This window comes from Nicrophorus vespilloides, unplaced genomic scaffold (genome assembly GCF_001412225.1).
Source record: "Nicrophorus vespilloides isolate i.1.1-1 unplaced genomic scaffold, Nicve_v1.0, whole genome shotgun sequence".
NCBI classification, from domain to species: Eukaryota; Metazoa; Arthropoda; class Insecta; order Coleoptera; family Silphidae; genus Nicrophorus; species Nicrophorus vespilloides.
Genome location: NW_017100083.1, coordinates 222,895 through 244,659, shown reverse-complemented (window position 1 = coordinate 244,659; position 21,765 = coordinate 222,895). Strand labels below are relative to the sequence as shown.

The window sequence follows — 21,765 nt, the reverse complement described above, 5'->3', positions numbered from 1 at the left end:
GGGGATGAGAAACCGAGGATCAAAGTGTTTGCACTGATATAAACATATTAAGGGAGGGTGTGTACCATGAATTAGGTATGACCCTAAATAAGAATGGCATGTGTGCGTGTGCCGATACACACGCCACCCTTATTCGAAAAACCCTCCACACTCATTCGGATCGAAGCGAATCAATACATTTCATATTTTTTTCCCCGCTAGCTACATACTAAATAGTAATGACCTGTTCGACTCTAACAGCATCGAATTTCAAAGAGACAAGAAAAGTACAGGCTTTTACACTTCACAAAGACACGTTCAATATTTGATGTGCAATCGAAACTAATATTTCCACATTCCACTCAAAGTGCATTTACTTTTACTACATATATTGGTAGTAAAAGTAAATGTATATTTATTATTTAATAAAATACAAATTATCTTGTAATATTGGTATGATTGTATAATGATATATTTTAATTGAAATTTAATAGTGTCAAACATTATATACATATGACAGCAATGTGTCAAATTGCGATTGAAAAGGTTGTTAGCTAATGTTTCTACATTGCATTTCCTGTTACCACAGGATATTTACTACTTAGTATAACACATTGAAATTTTTATATATTTCGAAATAGTGGTATGATTCCATAATGCTAATTGAAACATACATATCTGTCAACTGTAAAAAATGTCAAATGTCAGCTGTCAGTAAAGTGTCAAATAGCATTTTTTGTTACTATCAATATACAAAATATTTAGTACTAAGTAAAATACTTTGGAATGTTGGTAGGAGTATATAATTCTGCATCCACTTTCTGATATACTTTGAATCTACATATCTGTAAATTGTCAACATTATATATACCTGTTAGTAAACACAATGACACATTCAATATTTGATGTGCAATCGAAACTAATATTTCCATATTCCACTAAAAGTGCATTTCCTTCTACTACCAATATATGGGATATTTACTATTTAGTAAAATACAATGGTCAATAGTCAAATAGTAATGTTCTTTGTAATATTGGTATTTTAATTGAAATTTAATAGTGTCAAAAATTATATAGATATGACAGCAATGTGCCAAATTGTGATTGTTAATTTATGTTTCTATATTCCATTGAAAGTGCATTTCCTGTTATTTCAGGATATTTAATAGTATAACACATTGAAATTACTATGTATTTAGAAATACTGGTAATATTCTATAATGCTAATTGAAACATACTTATCTGTCAACTGTCAAAAATATCAACTGCCAGAAAAGTGTCAAATAGCATTTTTTTGTTACTATCAATATACAAGATATTTAGTACTAAGTAAAATACATTGGCATAATATATGGAGTTGACTTAAATATCTTTACATATGTTGGTAGGAGTATATAATGATGCATCCACATTCTGCTTTACTTTGAACCTAAATATCTGTCAATTGTCAAAATTATATATAACTATAATCAACTAAAGTGTCAATTTTAAAGTGTAGTTAACTAATACATTCCACTGAAAAAGCATTTTCAGTTACTACCAATATGCTAGATCTTTACTACTTAGAAAAATAGAATACAAATCGATATGATTTAAATATTCTTATAATGGTACGTCCACACTATGCTTTATTCGAAACATACATATGTCAAACATTATATACATATGTCAGTAAGCGTCAAATTTCATTAAATTGAGAAGTATTTTTATTTATTATAAAATATATACTAAAAATAACTTAAACTAAATAAGTTAAATGTTTACAGGTCAAACTTATTTCTTTTTAAATTATAATCAAAATAAATTTAATTAATTACATGCATAAAAAATACGATTTTCAATGATTGAACCAATAAATGAATCATATCAAAAAATAATGTGTGACATCAACATTGAGAGGTCATAAGTCAAGATTTTAGAGAGAAATTAGAATATATTCTATTAACACAGAAACCATTAAATATTCTAGAATAGACAACAAACTTGAAAGTAGGAGACTTTCTTATTTATTCGCACCGAAATTTCCAATCTCAATTACGTTTTTTTTGTATTTCTTTAATTACTCTTTTGAATTTTATGGTTGTTCGAAAATATTGATAAAATATATTAATAAAAATACTTTTATAAGATTTTTGTATTTCTTTAATTACTCAATTGAATTTTATGGTTCTTCACATTGAATTGCTAAAATATATCAATAAAATTACTTTTATAAGATTTTGAAGTAGAATAAGAAAAAAATCTTACTATTATTGTGTTACATTTTATTTTCATACAATTTATTTAATTACGACAGATGTTCAACAGATTATACATTAATTTACTAAACATTGATTAAATTTATTATTAGTTATAATAATTTTCTTAGCGAATTTCTATTGAAAGTTGATCTGATTTATCTAAGATTAATGGAAGCATTATAATTTGATTATTTTGTATTTGTAATTAAATCATTTGGAGCAGAACTTTTAATTAAATATAAAAAAAAATGTGTCTATAAGTCGATATTAATAATTTATATATAATATTATTTTTATCAAATACAAAAAATATCATTTTTTTTCTTAATTATTTAACATTACTTGATTAATTATGTAATTACATTCCCTTAAATATATCTTTTCTAATTGAAAAATAAAACTTTACTTTTTATACAATGATTTATTGTAAAAAAATCTTTCTGTCCTGTATAAAATTATTTCACTTTAAATTATTGTCGAATCATTTGAGAAAAATGAGCAATAAAATATGTTCTACTTAGTACATGAATATGAATAAAAATTCGCAATTCATAAACTTTATTTATGATTCATTCTCTATATATAAAAAAAATAAACATCTTCAGCTATAAAAGATGCAATATAGTTCAGGAGAAGAGCCCAAACAAGAATAGCCACTTATTCGTCCCACGCTCAATTTACTTTTCGTCTCAAAAAAAAGAAGGTAATGCCATCATCAGCAACAACCACGAAACAAAAAAATAAAATAAAAAAGAAGATAGAACAACGATCCCCAGTCATAAAAGTCCCAAAATCCATTCCGTCCTCCACATCTTACAAGGATTTTATGGTTGAACGGGGGAATGTCCTAATTGGAAATCTGAAACTGTGTCTTTCTTCTCCGCATTTCATTCAAACTATGTTACGAAATAATTATTATCAATTCTGTTTTATGTAAAATAACTAAAAAATGTATACATATGAACACATAACGTTCATATAAAGTTAAAGATAAACAAATTTTAATACTGTATCATCCGTTATTTTATGAAATAACTAGTTATTTTATAATGACGTAATTTTATATAATAATTGGGCAATGTTATAGTATAAAAGTTAGTTTTAAAAGAATCATGAAATTTCTTAAATATTACATATAATATCGAATTTAAAAACTTGAAAGAACACTTTATACCGAATTCATCAAATATAAGGCAATACATTTATTATAATGAAAAAATAAATATATTAGATTTAATTAGTTTTAACTTTTGATGATTGATCATATGAACATTTTGAGCTGTGTTCTTTTTGAGTTTGGCTTCGATTGACTGCAGGAAAATTGTATTTTCCAAGTTCGCCTCGATCTTCTTTTGGTTTGTTATATGGCAACACACTGGTCCTCTTTGGACCTCCCAAAAAAATATTTCGCTGAAACGAGTTCTTGGTGAGCTGGCTGCGTTTGCCGGGATGGATACTCATGTCTGCGTGTGCTCGTATGTATACGTATGTATATGTTTGTGTGTACGTGCGTGGACATGTGAAGAGACTCCTCCAGTCCTTCTATTCATTCTGAAAAGAAGTAAAAGATCGACCGACAGGCAGCTTTGGTGGCTCAACACTCGCTGGTTTTATTCGGTCTTCGGCAGTCGCGCATGCCGCACGTGGTCCCTGGTCTTCACGTTAGTTTACACACACGTTACGTTAACGTTACTTTACGAAACGCCGCACTCTTGCTTCGCTCCCTTCGTTCCATCGGGGGTGTCCGTTCAACAATTTCCTTCCACGACGATTGGCGTATTATCGCTGACCTGTGTCTGTGCATCGATCAAACCACTAAACCACAACAGCTCTTTCACGATTTTTCGCATAGGGCAGTAACTCTTCGACCATGGATAGGTGAGTCCAATACTTCAGTTTTCTCGCACATGCACATATTTTTTGTATCCTATGCGAAGCACCAGAAACAAACAATTTTCATTTCCTTAAGAATTCCACGAAATATTTGCTCTATATAGAAAAATTTTGCAAAATCTAATTAGATACATTTATTAAGTGAATATTACTGTTTCTGCATTTAACTAATTTGAAATATTTTATCGAATCTTATATAACATTAATTTACTAACATCTTTTAGTTATTATGAAAGAAATATTTGTCCACTTCATAATCTATGAAGAAAATTGAAAAATTGGACAATTATTTTTTTCACATAAAAATGCAATTATTTTGAATGGAATTTTTCTACATCATTATTAGTAACATTACAAAAGTTTCTCACAGAAAATATTTTCATAAAATTTTCTTCATATCTTTGAATGAAGTTACAAATTTTCCATTCTGATTGTTTACAATAAGGTTTCCCTATATATTTGTTCCATAAAAATATTTTTTCAACAAGACAAATATTCTTACATTTGTTTTAACTAAAATAATCTAAATTCCTAATAAACTCTAATCAAGTTATAAAATAAATCTCGAATATTTTTTCAAACCTTTTACTTTTCTTAAAGATAAAAGATTTAGTTTTAAATACCTTTTGGAATTAACTACTTCCTATGTTGAAATTTAAACAAAATTTAGTAATAAAATTTAATTAACCGAAAAAAAATAATGATGAGTTAAAAACTTATCTACTTTGAAAGTGTTTATAGTAATTACAATGGAATAAATTTTACTTATAAAAATGAAATATTTCAGATTAAAATTTAACAAAAAATTACTTATATAATTAAGTTCTAATTAGAATATTTCAATTCAATATTGTTATTATTAATTTTCCTTTTTTTTAATATCTTAGAAGTTGTACTCAATTTTGAACCTGTACTCAATTTGTCCGGTTTCAATCAGTCCGGGATATTGGATAGAATATCCGCACTATTCGAGATATTTCTGTATTTTGCTTTAAAAGAAATTCTTGTCTTTATGCAGAAGTGACAAGATGCAGACGACTTAATCGCAAATTGATTATCGGGACAGCGCAACAAGCGAATACCTTCCTTAAGCCTCTTTAATTAAGTTCTGCTCAGGAAAATGCATAATAAATTTTAATTAGTTCACTTATGAAATTATAATCTTCGCTAATTACGCGCTCGCCGTACCCAATTAGAATATTCTTAATTAAGTTTCAATAAACCTGCGCCGTAATTAATCACAACTAAATGCGGAATGATTGGAACCCCGGCGCTTTATTAATGAAAAACGATTAAATTCGAGTTCATCTCTTCGGCATTTCGAAGTGCACGATAAAGCGCAGTACGCTATTAAATGTGAAGCTTCATGAGCTATGCAGATCTTTGGAATGTTTCTAAACATTAACTGAAAATCTCTTTACTGCCTCTTGTGTATAATCAATAGAGATTTAATTTTGTACCAAACAAAATAAAAATAATTATTTCTTATTAATTAGGGAAATTTGTAATAATAAGTTTTACTTGAAGAATTAGCAAAAAAATAAACTGGAATTCTACAGTTATATATTTCTTCGAGATTTATGAAAAATTATGAAAAGTCTTTGTTGGTAATCAAATTCATATTATATTTTATATAGTTTACAATAGTTTTAAGTTTGAACACTAATTTTCCTTCCTGGTAATTAAATTTTATATTTTATCGAATGAATGGCATTTAAATGTAAACATAAAGTTTTTAACTATTTTTCTTAAAGTTTAAATAAAAAAATAAAATTTAATTTAAGAAATAGCAAGAGATTCATCCATAAATACATATAAATTGGAACCCAAGAGCTTTATGTTTCCAAAGCATATTGATATGTGCTTCTCTATAAACTTTTTTAATACCCATTAAATTCCTAGCGAAACTAAATACTAAATAATTTTTTTTGTATAGTTTTCCCTTTTTCGAAATAAATTGTAATCATAGTAGAGGAATGAAGCTCAAAACTATTTTGTCCATTTCATTTTTTTTAGAGGTCTTTGTCATGTTACATAGCATGACAACACACCCCGTAATATTTTAATGAAATCGAAATTTCCCCACGAGATATTCGGGCTGTAGATGATAAGATACGTAACATCCGTTATGCAACAGTTCGTTTCTACTTATCACGATAAAAAAAAAAACTAGGGTGTATAATCATAAGAGTCGTAACACTTCTTAACATTCAATCGTATACAATAATAGCTAAATGATTTGAATTAAAAAAATAATAATCACAACAAAGAAATTGACAACAATCTGTCAAAATTGTGATATTTCTTCAATTTATAACTGACATATAATACTGTTACCACTTGACATTTTTTAAATATATATTATATAATTTTGACATTATACTGATTTTAGTGATTTTTTATTATATAATTTTAATTGGGTGGAATTATTCAATTGTGTTGGGAGTTTCGGACTTCTCATTTGCATCACAAGAGGGTGATAATGTATGCGCGTCAGTTTCAAAATATTGTAAATTGGCTGTCAGTAACCATGGTAAGCCAACAAGTATCTTTTTAATTGGCCTCCATTGACGGCGTTTTAGGAATACTAATGTCAAATAAATTGGTTTTGTGGTAATTTTCATTCATTTTTTATTAAAATACATTTTTATGAAATATGGATTTTTTTCTTATGTAATTTTCAATTAATTATTGTTTTTTACATTAATTCTATTATTTATTAAAATTTTACATTATGTAATTTGTGAAAAATATTTGTATTTTCATAAAATGGATGAATAATAATGATAATAGTGTTACTAACATTCTAATTATTACACTTCGTGTGGCGCCAACTTTTTGTTTAATTTGGTACTTTTCAAAAGTTAAGCAATGCCTGTTCTGGACACTACCTGAAATGATGATTTGGTATGAATTATATGGAATTATAAAGTAAATTGCAACATATTTATTTAATTATTGATTTTTACATTTGCATTAATTCTATTATTTATTAAAATTTTACATTATGTAATTTGTGAAAAATATTTGTATTTTCATAAAATGGATGAATAATATTGATAATTACTAAAATTCTAATTATTACACTTCGAGTGGCGCCAATTTGTTGTTTAATTTGGTACCTTTCAAAAGTTAAGCAATGCCTGTTCTGGACACTACCTGAAATGATGATTTGGTATAAATTATATGGAATTATAAATTAAATTGTAATATATTTAATACTTACTCTCCATCAATATAAACTGTATTTCTTCAAGTATACGACGCTCTTATTTTTTAGAACCTGCTTCTTTTACTTGCAAAAATACGGTAGTTCTTATAGATCTCATTTTCAGTTGTGAATCTTATATAATTTTATCTTTAACTCTATTATCAATGTAGATGGACATAACAGAATGTTAATTATTTAAAATACAATAAAAACATAAGTGTTCAAAATTTAAAATTGAAGTAATTCCATCGTTCAATTATATAACAAGGTGGAAATGGGAATTGGTGGATATTCTGTGAACGAACGACGATGTATTTCCCATAAAGCGCTGCGAACATCCTTTCCTTTCGTGCAATCGTGTGATGTAAACCGTTCCTAAAGCGAGATCCGATTTGTTGTTCCTCTTCGGTTCGATTAAGTTGATTACCGGCAATCTCGTCCCGTTGATGATCGGTTATGAAACGTGCAGTTCGATGATTCTGTGATTGGCGTCGACCTCTTTTTAACGACGATAAGAACCTTTAATCAAGTCATCATCAATTTATTGATTTGCATGAGGGGAGGCTCTTGCGAAGCCGTCTAACGGGAACACCAATTAGATGACAAGAGGCCAATATAATTAATACTGCTGGAAACGAAAACCCTTTTCGAATGTGAATCACATGTTAAAGAAACAGCAGATATTTTACATAATTATTGTGCTGAAGTTATTTTTCTTTTCAAGAATTTATAGTAACTGTATAAAATTGATTATAACATCTAAAATTCGTGGTAAAAAATCGAATATTGAAAAATTGAGAAAAAAAAACATTTTTTTTTTAATAAATCGATAATTGTATAACATTAAAACATTTTTAAAAGAATCGAATTAATCGAAAAATTGTGAAAATAAATTCTATTTTAAAAGCCATAAGGAAACGTTTATTCGATAATTATTTAACATTTCATAATTAAAAATCGGGAAAAACAATAATTAAGAAGTCAATAATTGCTTAAATGTCAATTAATTACAAATTACTACAAGATTTTTTTTACAAAAGTTAATATTAATATAATCCATGAATAGTTATTGAAAAATCTAATAGTAATATACAAATCGAATTACAGAAATACTTTTATTATATAGTTTACAAGATTATCTTTGACTTCAGCAATATAATCTGGTAATTGCGTAACAAAATTCTAAACTATTTTCGTACTAACGGGAAGAACAGTTCTAATGACATAATATGTAGTTAATTCTGTCTTTAATCGGTACTCAAGGAAGATAATAAATCTGCATTCTTGTAAAATGACTTGAAAAGGTAAACTTTAAATACCGAATTAAATAAGTATAGTTTATTGCTTATTAAAGAATGTAAAAAAAGGGGAAATAATTGAAATCATTATTTATATAATTATTATAATCAAAATTGTTATGATTTTAAATGAAATAAATGTAGTTTACAACATATAGAAGAAATAAAAGTAGATTCAATTTACAAAATCGTTATTTTTCTAATAATTTTAATAAATTTTGTTAGTATTTGAAAAAGAATAAGTCTGTTTTCTTTGTTGATTTTATAGTAATAAATAATAATAATCTTTATTGCATTAGTCGTACAAAAAAACGTATACAGAAATAAAAAGAGGATTTCTTAAAGGATTATTTCACAGGTTTTTAGATCTAAAAAGTTGTTTATGTATTACAAGTATTTTATTAATAGCAGACAATATCATGTACATCTAATCTACAATTCAATTAATTGATAAATTATAAGAAAAATAAAATTAACTGAAATTTATTGAATTATATGATTTATAGTGTTGATAAATGTAATACATAAAAAAATACAGGGAAAACACATATGTCGCTATCTAATCTAAGAATTGTTTCAAATCAAGTATAATCATTCAATTGGAAAAGAAAATACTGAGAAAAATATAATAAATATTAACTTGAAAATTTAGTTGATTCATTTATCATCATTATTTATATAATTTTTATAAACAAAATTGTTATTATTTTAAATGAACTAAATATAGTTTTTAACTTATAGAAGAAAGAAAAGTAGATTAATTTTACAAAATCGGTACTTTTGTAATAATTTTAATAAATTTTGTTATTATTTGAAAAAAATAAATCTGTTTCTTTATTGATTTTATAGAATTTTCAATAATTTAAAGTTAAAAAATCTTACTACTTAAAATGAGCTAAAACTTATTTATTAAAGGATTTTTTAGATCTAAAAAGTTATTTATGATTAGCAGACAATTATATCATGTACATCTAATCTACAATTCAATTCATTGTTAAATTATAAGAAAAATAAAATCAATTGAAATTTGTCCAATTATATGATTTATAATTTTGATAAATGTAATACATAAATAAATACAGGGAAAACACACATGTCACTATCTAATCTAAGAATTGTTTCAAATCAAGTATAATCATTCAATTGGAAAAGAAAATAATGAGAAAAACATAATAAATATTAACTTGAAAATTTACTTGATTCATTTATCATCATTATCATCATTATTTATATAATTTTTATAATCAAAATTGTTATTATTTTAAATGTCACTAAATGTAGTTTATAACTTATAGAAGAAATAAAAGTAGAATAATTTTACAAAATTGATACTTTTGTAATAATTTTAATAAATTTTGTTATTATTTGAAAAAAAAAAATAAGTTTGTTTTCTTTATTGATTCTATAATTCTATATGTATGAGATATAGAAAGGTATGTCCTTTTTATATTGTTCTAATATAGAGATTTCTGAAGAGATTGTATCAAATCTAAGCAACTAAAGACATCCAACATTACCTTGTTTAAGTATGTTGTGAGAAATAATAATTTAAAGTTAAACAACATAGATATTACTTGATAGATGATTTTAGTAAAATATTTTTTGTATGAAAATAATACGCATCTCAGAATTATGAGAATTTTTGAAAATAAATAAAAAATAAAATTTCTCTACGTAAAATGAGCTAAAACTGATTTTTTTTAAGGATTATTTCAATGGTATTTAGATCTTCAAAGTTGTTTATGCAATTTGGTTGTAAAGGATATATTTGTATAAAAGCCTGCAGGTAAAATAGACAAATATAGGAAATGCCAATTGGATCTAGTAAACGAGGTGAAATGTTGTTAATGATCGATGCGTTTATAGCATTTCACGGTGTTAAGTGTTAAAGGTGGGTTTTAATGCGTTCGTTATCTGCAGGACGATTGTTATGCGCGCTCTTCACGTGGCAGGTTGTTCACATGAGGATGCGGATGAGACTCATTCCCTTATTCCTCATCCTCATTTAATCGAATCCTCAGAATTTCTTCATCTCCTTTTATTTATATTTTTTTTCTCTTAAGTTCGCATCCCTTTAAGTCTGCCCTCGACTTTTAGTACGCCTCGTGTCATAAACAGCGGACTTAAGATTATGATATACATCCGTTTTTTTCGCCCGATTCTCACTCACTCAGACGCACAAACAGTGTTAAAAGCCTCGACCAGAAACACGAGTTTTCCAGACATCCTAATAACACAACGCCAACGAGAAGGCGCAAATTAACAACGTCTTCGTATTTCTCGTTTCCCCTCTTCGAACATGTTCTGTGTGTCCATCGACGATGGTTATCCGGTGTGAATTAAAAACCACCACAAATTCCTCCGACAACAAATCGGATTACGATTAATCTTTGGGGTGTTCCGTGCAGTGAGTCACCTCCCCCTTATAGGGAAACCTATTTATCGGATTTAGATTAAGAGAACCACAACAGCAGCACAGAAAAAAGAACCTAGTAGTAAAGAAAGAAGATGATGCAGTTTGATGATGAAGAACAAGAAGAAGAATAAACTAATGAGAACTGCGACCTTGGCGCGTAGGAATTACAACTCATTGTGGTATGAAGAAGGCATCTCTTGCGCATAAGAAAACACCAAAGAATACGTATAAAAAATAGCAACAACAACAACAAGATTGAAGAACAACGCAGCGTATTTTAAAGTTTGTTAGATTTGCGCCACTTGGAGTTCTTCCATCTTCTGCGATTCTTTTTTTTTTGTTTGTTCATCTTTGGTGGTGCAAATCGTTCAATTTAATGGTCTTTAAAATTATGACGCTGCCATAAATCCGTTGCGTACAGAGAGGCTCGGATTATGGTAAACTCGCTGGTTAAGTGAAATCGTGCAAGTAGAAAGAGATGCTTCGAATCCGTGATATTATATCAATTTATTTATAATATTAAGGCCTTAGGTGTGGAATTAAATCCTTCAAGTCTGCTTACTTACATCGCACGCACATCTCTGCAGCAATCGTTACGAAATCGCTGATAACATCACACCCGTCTCGTGAATATACTCATCTGGTGCATTCAATTTTTACACCGTTCGGGCTATGATGAAGATTGCTTTATAATTGGTGGTTTCTGTTGAGGTGCTTAATCAGCTCTAAACCGCTCGATTAGAGATCAAAGTAATATCCGAAGTGCATGAAATCAATTACGAAACTTTCTTCTTTTTTTTTACTCGACACGATTATTTTTTTTGGTTGGAATCAAGATATTTTTTATATTTTGATCCATCAATTACATAAGTTTTACTTATGGATAAATAATTTATCGAAAATTGGTCCTAAATTACCAAAACTGGACTAATTAAAAGACTTGGTTAACGACAAAAAAAGACGAAATTTTGTGAAATTTCTATACTGAAAACTTATGAAGTAAAGTATACAAATTTATAGTTATAAATCAAAGTTTGATATAATTCTAATATTATTTGGTTGGAATCAAGATAATTTTTATATTTTGATCCAACAATTACATAAGTTTTACTTATTGATAGATAATTTCTCGAAAATTGATCCTAATTTACCAAAACCGGACTAATCGAAGACTTTATAACCGCATTAAATAAACTGCACAAAGAAACAAGTCTTTTTCAAGATCAAAAAAGAAGAAATTTGGTTAAATTTTTATACTGAAAACATATGAAATAAATAAAGTATACAAATAAAGAATTCAAAGTTTGATATAATTCTATTATTATTTGGTTGGAATCAAGAAAATTTTTATAATTTGATGCATCAATTACATAATTTTTACTTAAAACCGGACTAATCGAGGACTTTAAGACTACATTAAAATAAACTGCACAAAAAATACTTGTTTAAAGACAAAATTTTGTGAAATTTTTATATAAAGTATACAAATTTTTAGTTACAAATAAAACTTTTATATAATTCTATTTAAATACTCCAAATGTCTATGTCTATAAAGATAACGAAAATATTGACTTTTTGATAAAATTTATAAACTTACAAATTTATATTTAGATTTAAAAGTTTTATATATTTCTTTTTTAAACAATAAAATATACAATAACAAATATATTGAATATTGATTTTTTTTTGGTGAAATTTGTCGAAAGAATCATACTGAAAACATGAAATAAAATATACATATTTATAGTTACAATTCAAAGTTTTACATAATTTGATGTAAAAATATTAGAATATACACATTACAATAAAAAAATAACAAAATTATGTGAATTTCTTAACATTTACTTTTATTTCTTATATAAACGTTTGTAATTAAATCTAACATAGAAAACATTCATTATTGTATTGTGTTTTTAGTATAGTAAAAATAGTATAAAAAAATAATTATATCAGATATTTTTCTATAAAAAAATATGTCAAATTATATCAAGTATTTTTAATCATGTATAGAATTCAATTCATTGATAAAATGAAAGAAAAATAAAATCAATTGAAATTTTTTGAATTATATTATTTATAAATGTAATACATAAATATTTACATGTCAGTATCTAATCTAAGAATTGTTTCATATAAAGTATAATCATTGAATTGGAAAATAAAGTAGCGAGAAAAACATAATAAATATGTACTTGGAAATTTACTTGATTCATTCAGTAAATTTTGTGATTTACGAATGAAATTAAGAAATTAGCCAAATACATCACGGTGAAGTTATCTGGAAGATCTTTGCATGTTCATGGTCAGAGCCTGCTGCCCATATGAATATGTGCGTGTGGTGTGTCTGATGGGTATCGGATTTCGTGCCACGTGACCGACTGAAGAAAATACCGAAGGATTACTCTCATCCAGAAATTGAGAGCGTATACCACGAAACGATTACAGTTTTACAGTTCATTTTTATAATTGAATTACTGTAAGAAACAACAACAATCATAATAAATAAAGATAAAGGAAAATATTGAAATTTACAGAATTTCAATGGGTTTCCCATTAATTTTCAGAATTTATTATACGCTAGAGGTGTTATTTAGTTATCTCAGATACTATTATGAAACCCGCAATCAGCGTCAAAGTTACACTATGTTTTAGTAACCATAAACACGCAGAAACTCTTTATTTATGAAAACAGATATCCGCAATGTTTATTAAATTATATAGTAAAATAAAAAACGTTTTCAATTCAACTTTATAGATTTTTTTTATTAAAGAATTACTAATACTTTGCTTATGTCTGTATGAAATTACAAAATTTAAAAGAAATATTGTTTATTTCATCATTAAAAAACAACATTTTTCTTTTGATTTTTTTTATTTGGAAACGAAGCAATTTGCTTTTCGTAATAATATTAACAATACTCTTATAACGAATTTCATTGTACCGAGTAAATTAAATTCAAAATTAACCATTGAATATTTCCAAAGATTTGCACATTACTTCCTCTCACATATTCCCAATTCTATTCATACTAGATAATTGTTATTTTACTGTACATATGTTTTTGTAAACCAAAAAATATTTGCCGACAAACAAAAGTTACCAATTTTTTTTTTTGTAAATTTCATTTGCGAACGAGATCAATTCAGAATTCGACGTTCGGAAATCGAGACACTTCAATTCGCGACGACCTAACAGTATTCCATTGTACGTTGTATAATTCAGTAGTTGAAAAGAACGTTTCTTCTGTTCAATTCACCTCCATCCTTGTCCTTCCTCCATTCCTTCAACATCTTTCATCTCGTTCACGCGTTCACGTTTTTGTTGCATCGGGGAGGAATTTCGGGGAATTAAAGAGTCGTCGGCCAAAAACCGACTTGATTTATAATTAATTCACACAAACGGTTACTTTTTAACAAGACTACTCTTTCATACGTTCTTCCAACAGACTAAAAAAAATAACCGAAAGAGAGAGAAAGAGAAAATACTGGTTTTATTGCATGATAACTATTACGAATTGATCCTTAAAACTAGTTTTACTTGTAACATTTTCTTTTTGTAACAATTAACCGATGATTTATTAATTAACAACTTCCTTTACACCACGGCAAATGGTAACATCCATTATTTGCAATTTATCTCGGCCTTTTTTTTAACAGCTCAATTTCCAAACCATTCTCTCACACATTTTTTTTTTGTTAAATTCGTAAATTTTAACTGTGAAACAACAGTGAAAGTGCGATTAAAGTAATTTAATCCCGAAAATTGAGACAATTATTTATTAACGAACATAATCATGGAATTCCAAGTCTATTTTTTTTTTATTTATTTTCTCATTATTTCTCAAGAACAAGGAAATTGTTAATTAAATATTATATACGAAATCTTACTCATTTTATTGTCCAGACAAAAATAAGTCTTTTTTTGTTCTTTGAAACACTTATTTCGTGCTTTGTAGTTATGTAAATTGGTTGCAAATGTAGGAGGTTATTGTTGGGAAAACCGCAATTAGATTAAATATGGTATTGACATTGGAAAGATGATACATGTCCAGACAAATTGCTGCAATCAATATCGAACAGATGTTTGGACGTAAATGAACGGAACGTGAATTCACACATTAGTTTAGTGGCGCAGCACGAAAGAAGAGGAAAATCCTCTAGGTTAATCATATTGATTGATTGATTCCGTTCAATATTTTACATTTCTAGCATTCCAACCTTGAGTCTCGTCGCTCCATCGATTAACACTAACAACCAGTTTTGTTGTTCAACTTTTTTTTGTTGTTGTAATTCTTCGGATACTTTGATTGCAAACAAGTAAAGCAATTTCAATAATTTATATTGAATTGTGTAAAAAAAAAACTTGGTTTATGTTACAGTAAGGTTATTTAAAATGTTATATGTTTGTCTAAGATATCCAATTATTAAAGAATTTCATTGTGAGAATTCAGTAAATAATCCTTTAATAATTGTAAAAAAAATGTTTCATGGAAATTTTAATTTAATTAGTTTTTAAATATTTATGGCCTTAATTTGGGAAATTGTAAAAGATATAATTAGATTGTTAATTAATTTTTATAACAAAATTTTAACGGAAATTTCATAATTTTTTAAATATTCACAGTCGTAATTTGAAAACATACAGAAGAAATAATTAGATTGTTAATAAGAAAATTCTACTGAAAATTTGAATTAATTACATAATTTTTATAAGAAAATGCTTATGAAAATGCACTTAATTTCATAATATTTACAGTCTTAATTTAGGAAACTGCAGCAACATTATTTATTTGAATTAATTACGTATATTTAAACTCATAATTTGGTAACGTACTGAAAACCTAATTATACTTTTAATTAGATTAACATTTATAAGAAAATTCTAATGAAAATTTTGCTTAATTAAATAATTTTTACAAGAAGATGCTTATGAAAAATGCACTTAATTTCATAATATTTACAGTATTAATTTAGGAAACTGCAGAAAAATGTTAATAAATTTGAATTAATTACATATATTTTAAACTCAAAATTTGGTAACGTTCTGAAAACCTAATTATACTAATTGTAATGGAAATTTCAATTACTTACATAATTTTTATACTAGAAGAACATCAATTTGAAATGATGTATCTTGTATATATTCAAATAAAAATGTAGCATTTGAAGTTTACATCTTAAAATCTTAAAATATCTTCAGTTTCATGAATATTAACGTCTAATTCATAAAACTGCAGATATTTTAAGACATCCGGCCGAAGCCGTCATAACATTTATGTAATTAAAAGGATTGCTATAAACTTGGTTCGTCTTTATTTGTGTGTTTAATGCGTTCCGAAGTTGGTCTGCAAATTAATTTTAGAAATGTATGAAAACAAAAACAAAAACTTTTACTGTTTAATAAACGAACCATATTCATTTGGGAATGTAACTAAAGTTAATTAGAATGCCTTTTTCTGATCATTCTTATATTTTTGACATATTTTTCCAATGCGGAAGATTGATGAGTTTCGTAAGTTCCCCCAAAGTCCTTTCATCAACAGCGATAAGATTTTGCCACCTCATCCAACTACCCCAAAAATTCAATTCTTCGAATCTTGATATTTTTTTTCATTATACTCAATCTCATGATTTGATTGATTTTAAAATTCTACCTAATAATTAATTTTTAAATTATTTTTTAATAAAAGTTGGAAAGTCTTATTTTTTAGTAATGTCTTATTACTGAATCATTTTCAATATTTTTTATTAATTTAGCAATTTTATACAATAATCATTCATACTCAATGTAAATTAATTAATTTCTAGTTAAGTGTAATAAATTTAAGAAATTTGAAGAATTACGTTATAAATTCAAATTAATATATATAACATTTCCATTTATGAAATATATAGAATATACAGAAGTATTGAAGAACAGAAATAGTCTTGTAATCATTTCTGATACTATCCACTCTTAATATCCAATTTATTTTCTAGTTACGTAATAAATAATAACAGGTTTTATCAATGCGAATCTCGTTATTAAAACGATATATTACATTAATATACAGGGTGATCACCTATTTAATTTAACTTAAATCATTGCTTCAGCATTTCCATGGTCAATCCAATATGCAAAAACCTCTAGCTAATTTGTATAAAATTAGAAAATATCAAGAACAAACTAAAATTTAATTGAGCAAAATAAATTCAACAAAATTAGTACACAAAATCTGTTTTTATACTTAAATGATATTTTTTTTCACTTTATATAGTCAAGTTTCTTTTAGTGCGTTTTATTTTTAACTTAGAGAAACTCCTCGATTTGTCCGGTTTCAAACATTTCGGGATATTGGCGGAACTGGACTATGTGAGGTATTATTATTATTATGTTTTATTACTGAATCATTTTTAGTTTTTAATTAGAAATTTAAGATTTTTTTTTAAATAAACATTGAACTTTTTTTTTATTATTTCTAAATGATAAAGTTTATTCACTGTCTCAAGTTTCTTTTAGTGCGCTTTGTTTCTAATTACTCCTCGATTTGTCCGGTTTTAAACACTTGGCCGATCTGGACTATGCGAGGTATTACTATATATTATTTAAGTTTTAACTGAAAGATTTCTGAAATATGAAGAAAGTTGAAACAGTACTAAAATCTGGAAGTAAAACTATAAGTTTTATTGTAATCCAGATAACAAATAAATAAAGATGCCATGATCGAAACAGAGAGCTTTTCTTTTCTATCCGTTTAACTGGCCGCGTCCCCTGATTGATTGTTTGTTACGTAAGTTTCCTTTTAGAGCTCTGCGCCGCTTGTGTTTTCATTGAAGAATCCGAGCGATAAACGTCCGTCTTCTTCCTCCGTCAGTCAACGGTGCTGACGTGCGGAATAGCTTTTTCTCCTATATGGAGAGAAAAAGGACCAGTTCCATCCACTAACCACTCCCTCCTCTTGGACACACACATACACACATTCATCCAATACAGTAAACGAATGCAGAAAATTATTTGGACAAGCTAATGAATTTTCCCGCGAGGCGCTCGAATTCGCAGAAGGAATGCAGCCAGTAAATCTTCAATTAATTAATCTACGTTTTTAATTGGGAACCGAGAGGAGAATGGAATCTGCATCAACGATTTACTCTTTGTTATTTCTCTCCCTCCAACGGAGAGGAGGACGGATTTGCAGGGCGCCTGCAAATCCGTCCTCTTCCACTTCTTCCGTTTCTCGGAAAATGAATAAAAAATAAATAAATAGAATGAGCGAGCATAATTATTGGAACGAATTCCTCGTTCATACGCACAGAGCATTGTTGTGAATAATTAAAACGCAACGGACCAGAGATAATGTAAGCCTACGTTGGACATGTCACATTAATTAATTAGAAATAGTCATTAAATTCTCTAATTGGGAAAAACGGAATTATTGATAAACTCTGCTTTTATGCATTCAGTTTTGTGATGGATAAAAATACGTTGGTGCAAAATGCTGCACGTCGTTATTTTCTTCCGATTTAAATTTCAAATATAATAGGGTTCGTTAAAAAAATGAGAAAACTCGGATTTCTATGTAATAATATACGAAAACAGACAGATTTGTTTTTGTAACCGGTATTTCCATATTTCTGACAATGTTATAAGTCAAGATATGACATTTTACACGTAATAGAGTAATAACTCGCATAGTGGGAATAATGGGTTCCGCTCGAACTATTTGAAACTGGACTAATCGATGTACTAAATAGATACAAATTGAAAATGAACCGCACAAAAAGAGACTTGACATTTGTCTATAAATAAAAGTTTTGTGTTCTAAATTTTTAGAATTTATTTTGTCCAATTAAAATTTAGTTTGTTTTGAAGTTTTCCAACCGGACTATAGCGAATCCGGACAAATCGAAGCTAAATATTGATGATTTTTTAAACTTTACAAATATTTTAACAACTTGTAATTTATATTTTTTACATTCATTTTTGGTTTAAAAAAATGAAGAACATTTAAGAAAATTATATAATTAAATAAAGTGGAAATAAATCTTGCCAAAAATTCATTCATTTTTTTTTATAAGTTATCATTAATTCAAATCAAATCTATAAAATTCTTCATAATTGTATGTCTTTCATATAACATAATTAAAATTTTACTAATAATAGAGATTTTTCTTGTAATTTAAGTAAAGTTTTGGAGCTTTTAAAGTTATTTTTTATGCCAATTATTCAACAAAGTTTTCAAGCTTTCATGCATATAATTTATAGATATTTATAGAAATTATGAAATGTATACAGTTTTTCAAAAAGATTGTATGATTTTAATAAGAATCGAACGTTATGATTCTTGGTATTATTATTATGATTGCATATTGTATTGTCTTACATAGTGAATACGAACCCTCCTGATTCTTCATCGTTAAATACGGCACTTGATTAATAACTGCGGATAGGGGAGAGGATGTAGGATGTGGGAGTAGTAGTAGAAGGAGGAGGAGACAACAAATGGGTCTGCACGGATCGAATATGAACCCACAAATCTATCAGATGGCCGAGGGGGAGAAGATAAATAATGGAGGAAACCATTGTCCTAGGTTACGTGCACTTCAAAGCACAGGAAAATGGCAATTCTTTTCGCCGCAGACGGCCGCATTGCGCTTTAGGTAATTGGAGGAAGCCATTACATTCCACTTCGAATCTGTGTTTCAATATCAATTTGGCTGGAAATTGCCTTTTCCTTCACGTTTATTTTGCTAGAAAAAATAAATCAGACAATATTTACTCTTATTTCAACCGAAATCATGTACAGTTTACGAACAGACTTTATAAAAATAGTTTAATTACTGATATGAAATAATCAAATGTATTTTTAAAAAAATGGCCAAAAATATATAAATTGTAGAATTCAACATCAGTTTTCAGAAATCAATTAATTATATATTGTTATAACTTACAGAATTGAAATAGTTGTGTAATTAAAAAAAAATCTATAATATAGATTCTATATTAATACAATAGAAGAATCAAATTAAATGTTGAACTTTAAAATTTATATAATACAGTCATACATCGTTTATTTTTTTACCTCTGTTAACAAAGCTTCAATTTAACGAAGTTTATAATTTTTAGCCTAACTTAACATTATTTTGTTCAATTCAAAACATTGATAATTGTTTTAATAATAATTAAACTATAATAATTTCATTTTTGAACTATACTGAAAAACGGATTGACCTTTAACTGGATATTTTTTAAATTATATACATAAAAAAGTCAATGTCAATGTATTTTTTTTTATTATATAAGAAGCTAAATACAATTAGAGTTTATTTACAGGTAAATTGAATACTTCATCACTTAATTGACATTGAAATTAGAAAGAAAAATGAAGAGGTTTATTAATGCTTTTATTAAATAAATGGAAATGAAAATTATTCTAACAGGTCAATGTACATTCTTTGAGCTCAAGAAAAAAATTATTTTTATTAGACCTGAATTTACTTTTAATTTTGTTTTATTGAAGAATTTGTTTCAAGGTCAGAAAACACGTCTCTTTGGAATTGATCATAGTTCATTCTTCTTTAATTTTTGGTACACTGTCATTGTCCATCGACTTGGCTGAAGGTCCATATGCTGAACCTCATTCATTTCACTGTACATCTGTGATGAACGATGGCCCTATTGCTGCAAGCACCGAGGGGTTCTCAGAAAGGGTCTGGATTTACCAGGTTTCGAACCGGCGCCCACAAAATCGTGGGTAGAGCGACTTCACCATTCGCCCTTAATTAATTCTGAAGATTTTTTTGTTATAATATTTAGTTTCCTCTTAAAGTTCAAATTAATGTTAAAAATATAATCTTAGTGATGATTTTGTTTTAAAGTTTTTGTAAGATAAATAAAACTTGAAAATATTAAAAAAAATATAGAGAATTACTTGATTCAATGTAAAGTACACAATTATATAAGACTATGATCCGAAATGAATAGACAGAAGTGTTAATGGGGCCAAAATACCGTAGCCGCTCTTCTATCAACTAAAACATTACGTAAAATGGTATAATTTAAAGCTCGTTAAGTAGAAAAAGAGTTTCGTTTGCAGTGTGAAGCAATATGGCAATTTTTAATTACCGAACGCATGCAGCGATAATGAAACGACGTTTTTCTCGTATTCTCTCATCTTCATTTCTGACACTTGGTCATCGACCTCATCGAAGTTTCGCTTCGAAGAAGCGGCACCACGGAGTTTCCATAAAGCGTAATTGAACGTAATGAATGAATGAATGGACGGAGTTTTTCGGCAGACGCTAATTACGTAATTTAAGATATCGATATAATAATGAAGCGTTATGGGAACAAGAAATGAAACAATGCTTAATTGGACTCTTCAAACACGCGATTAAATCGTGTACGACAAATGCGTTAAATGTCCTGGAAACTCTTCATTTCCTTTACTTTTTTTTTTGTTCTAGGAGTGAAAATGTAAAGAAATGTGGAAAACAAAGTGGTTTTAGAAGAATAAGCGGTTGATTCATGGCTGAGGCGGATGCCTGAACAAACTGGAAACATATTTATGTAGGGAGAAGAAGAAAAAGAAAATAAATGTGCTTGAGAAGATTTATCAAAATATTAACTTTGACTGTAAGCTTTATCTGTGTGATGCCCTTTTGCCGTTGTTATGCTAATGCTTATTCTTTTTTTTTGGAAAGGAAGAGCATGTGATGACCACAAACTACAACGTTTCCGGCGAGATCAGA

The 21,765-nt window shown here is 27.6% G+C and overlaps 1 protein-coding gene across 1 annotated transcript in view; it reads left to right on the top strand.

The window, feature by feature from the left end:
• Nucleotides 1-3,814: 3,814 nt before the first annotated feature.
• The window catches only part of LOC108567009, a 42,871-nt gene continuing 24,920 nt past the window's right edge, over nucleotides 3,815-21,765 (top strand). Inside the window, exon 1 of the mRNA XM_017927188.1 lies at nucleotides 3,815-4,097. Coding sequence (XP_017782677.1) covers nucleotides 4,090-4,097 — 8 coding nt within the window. The 5' untranslated portion in view covers nucleotides 3,815-4,089. The remainder of the gene's footprint in view (nucleotides 4,098-21,765) is intronic.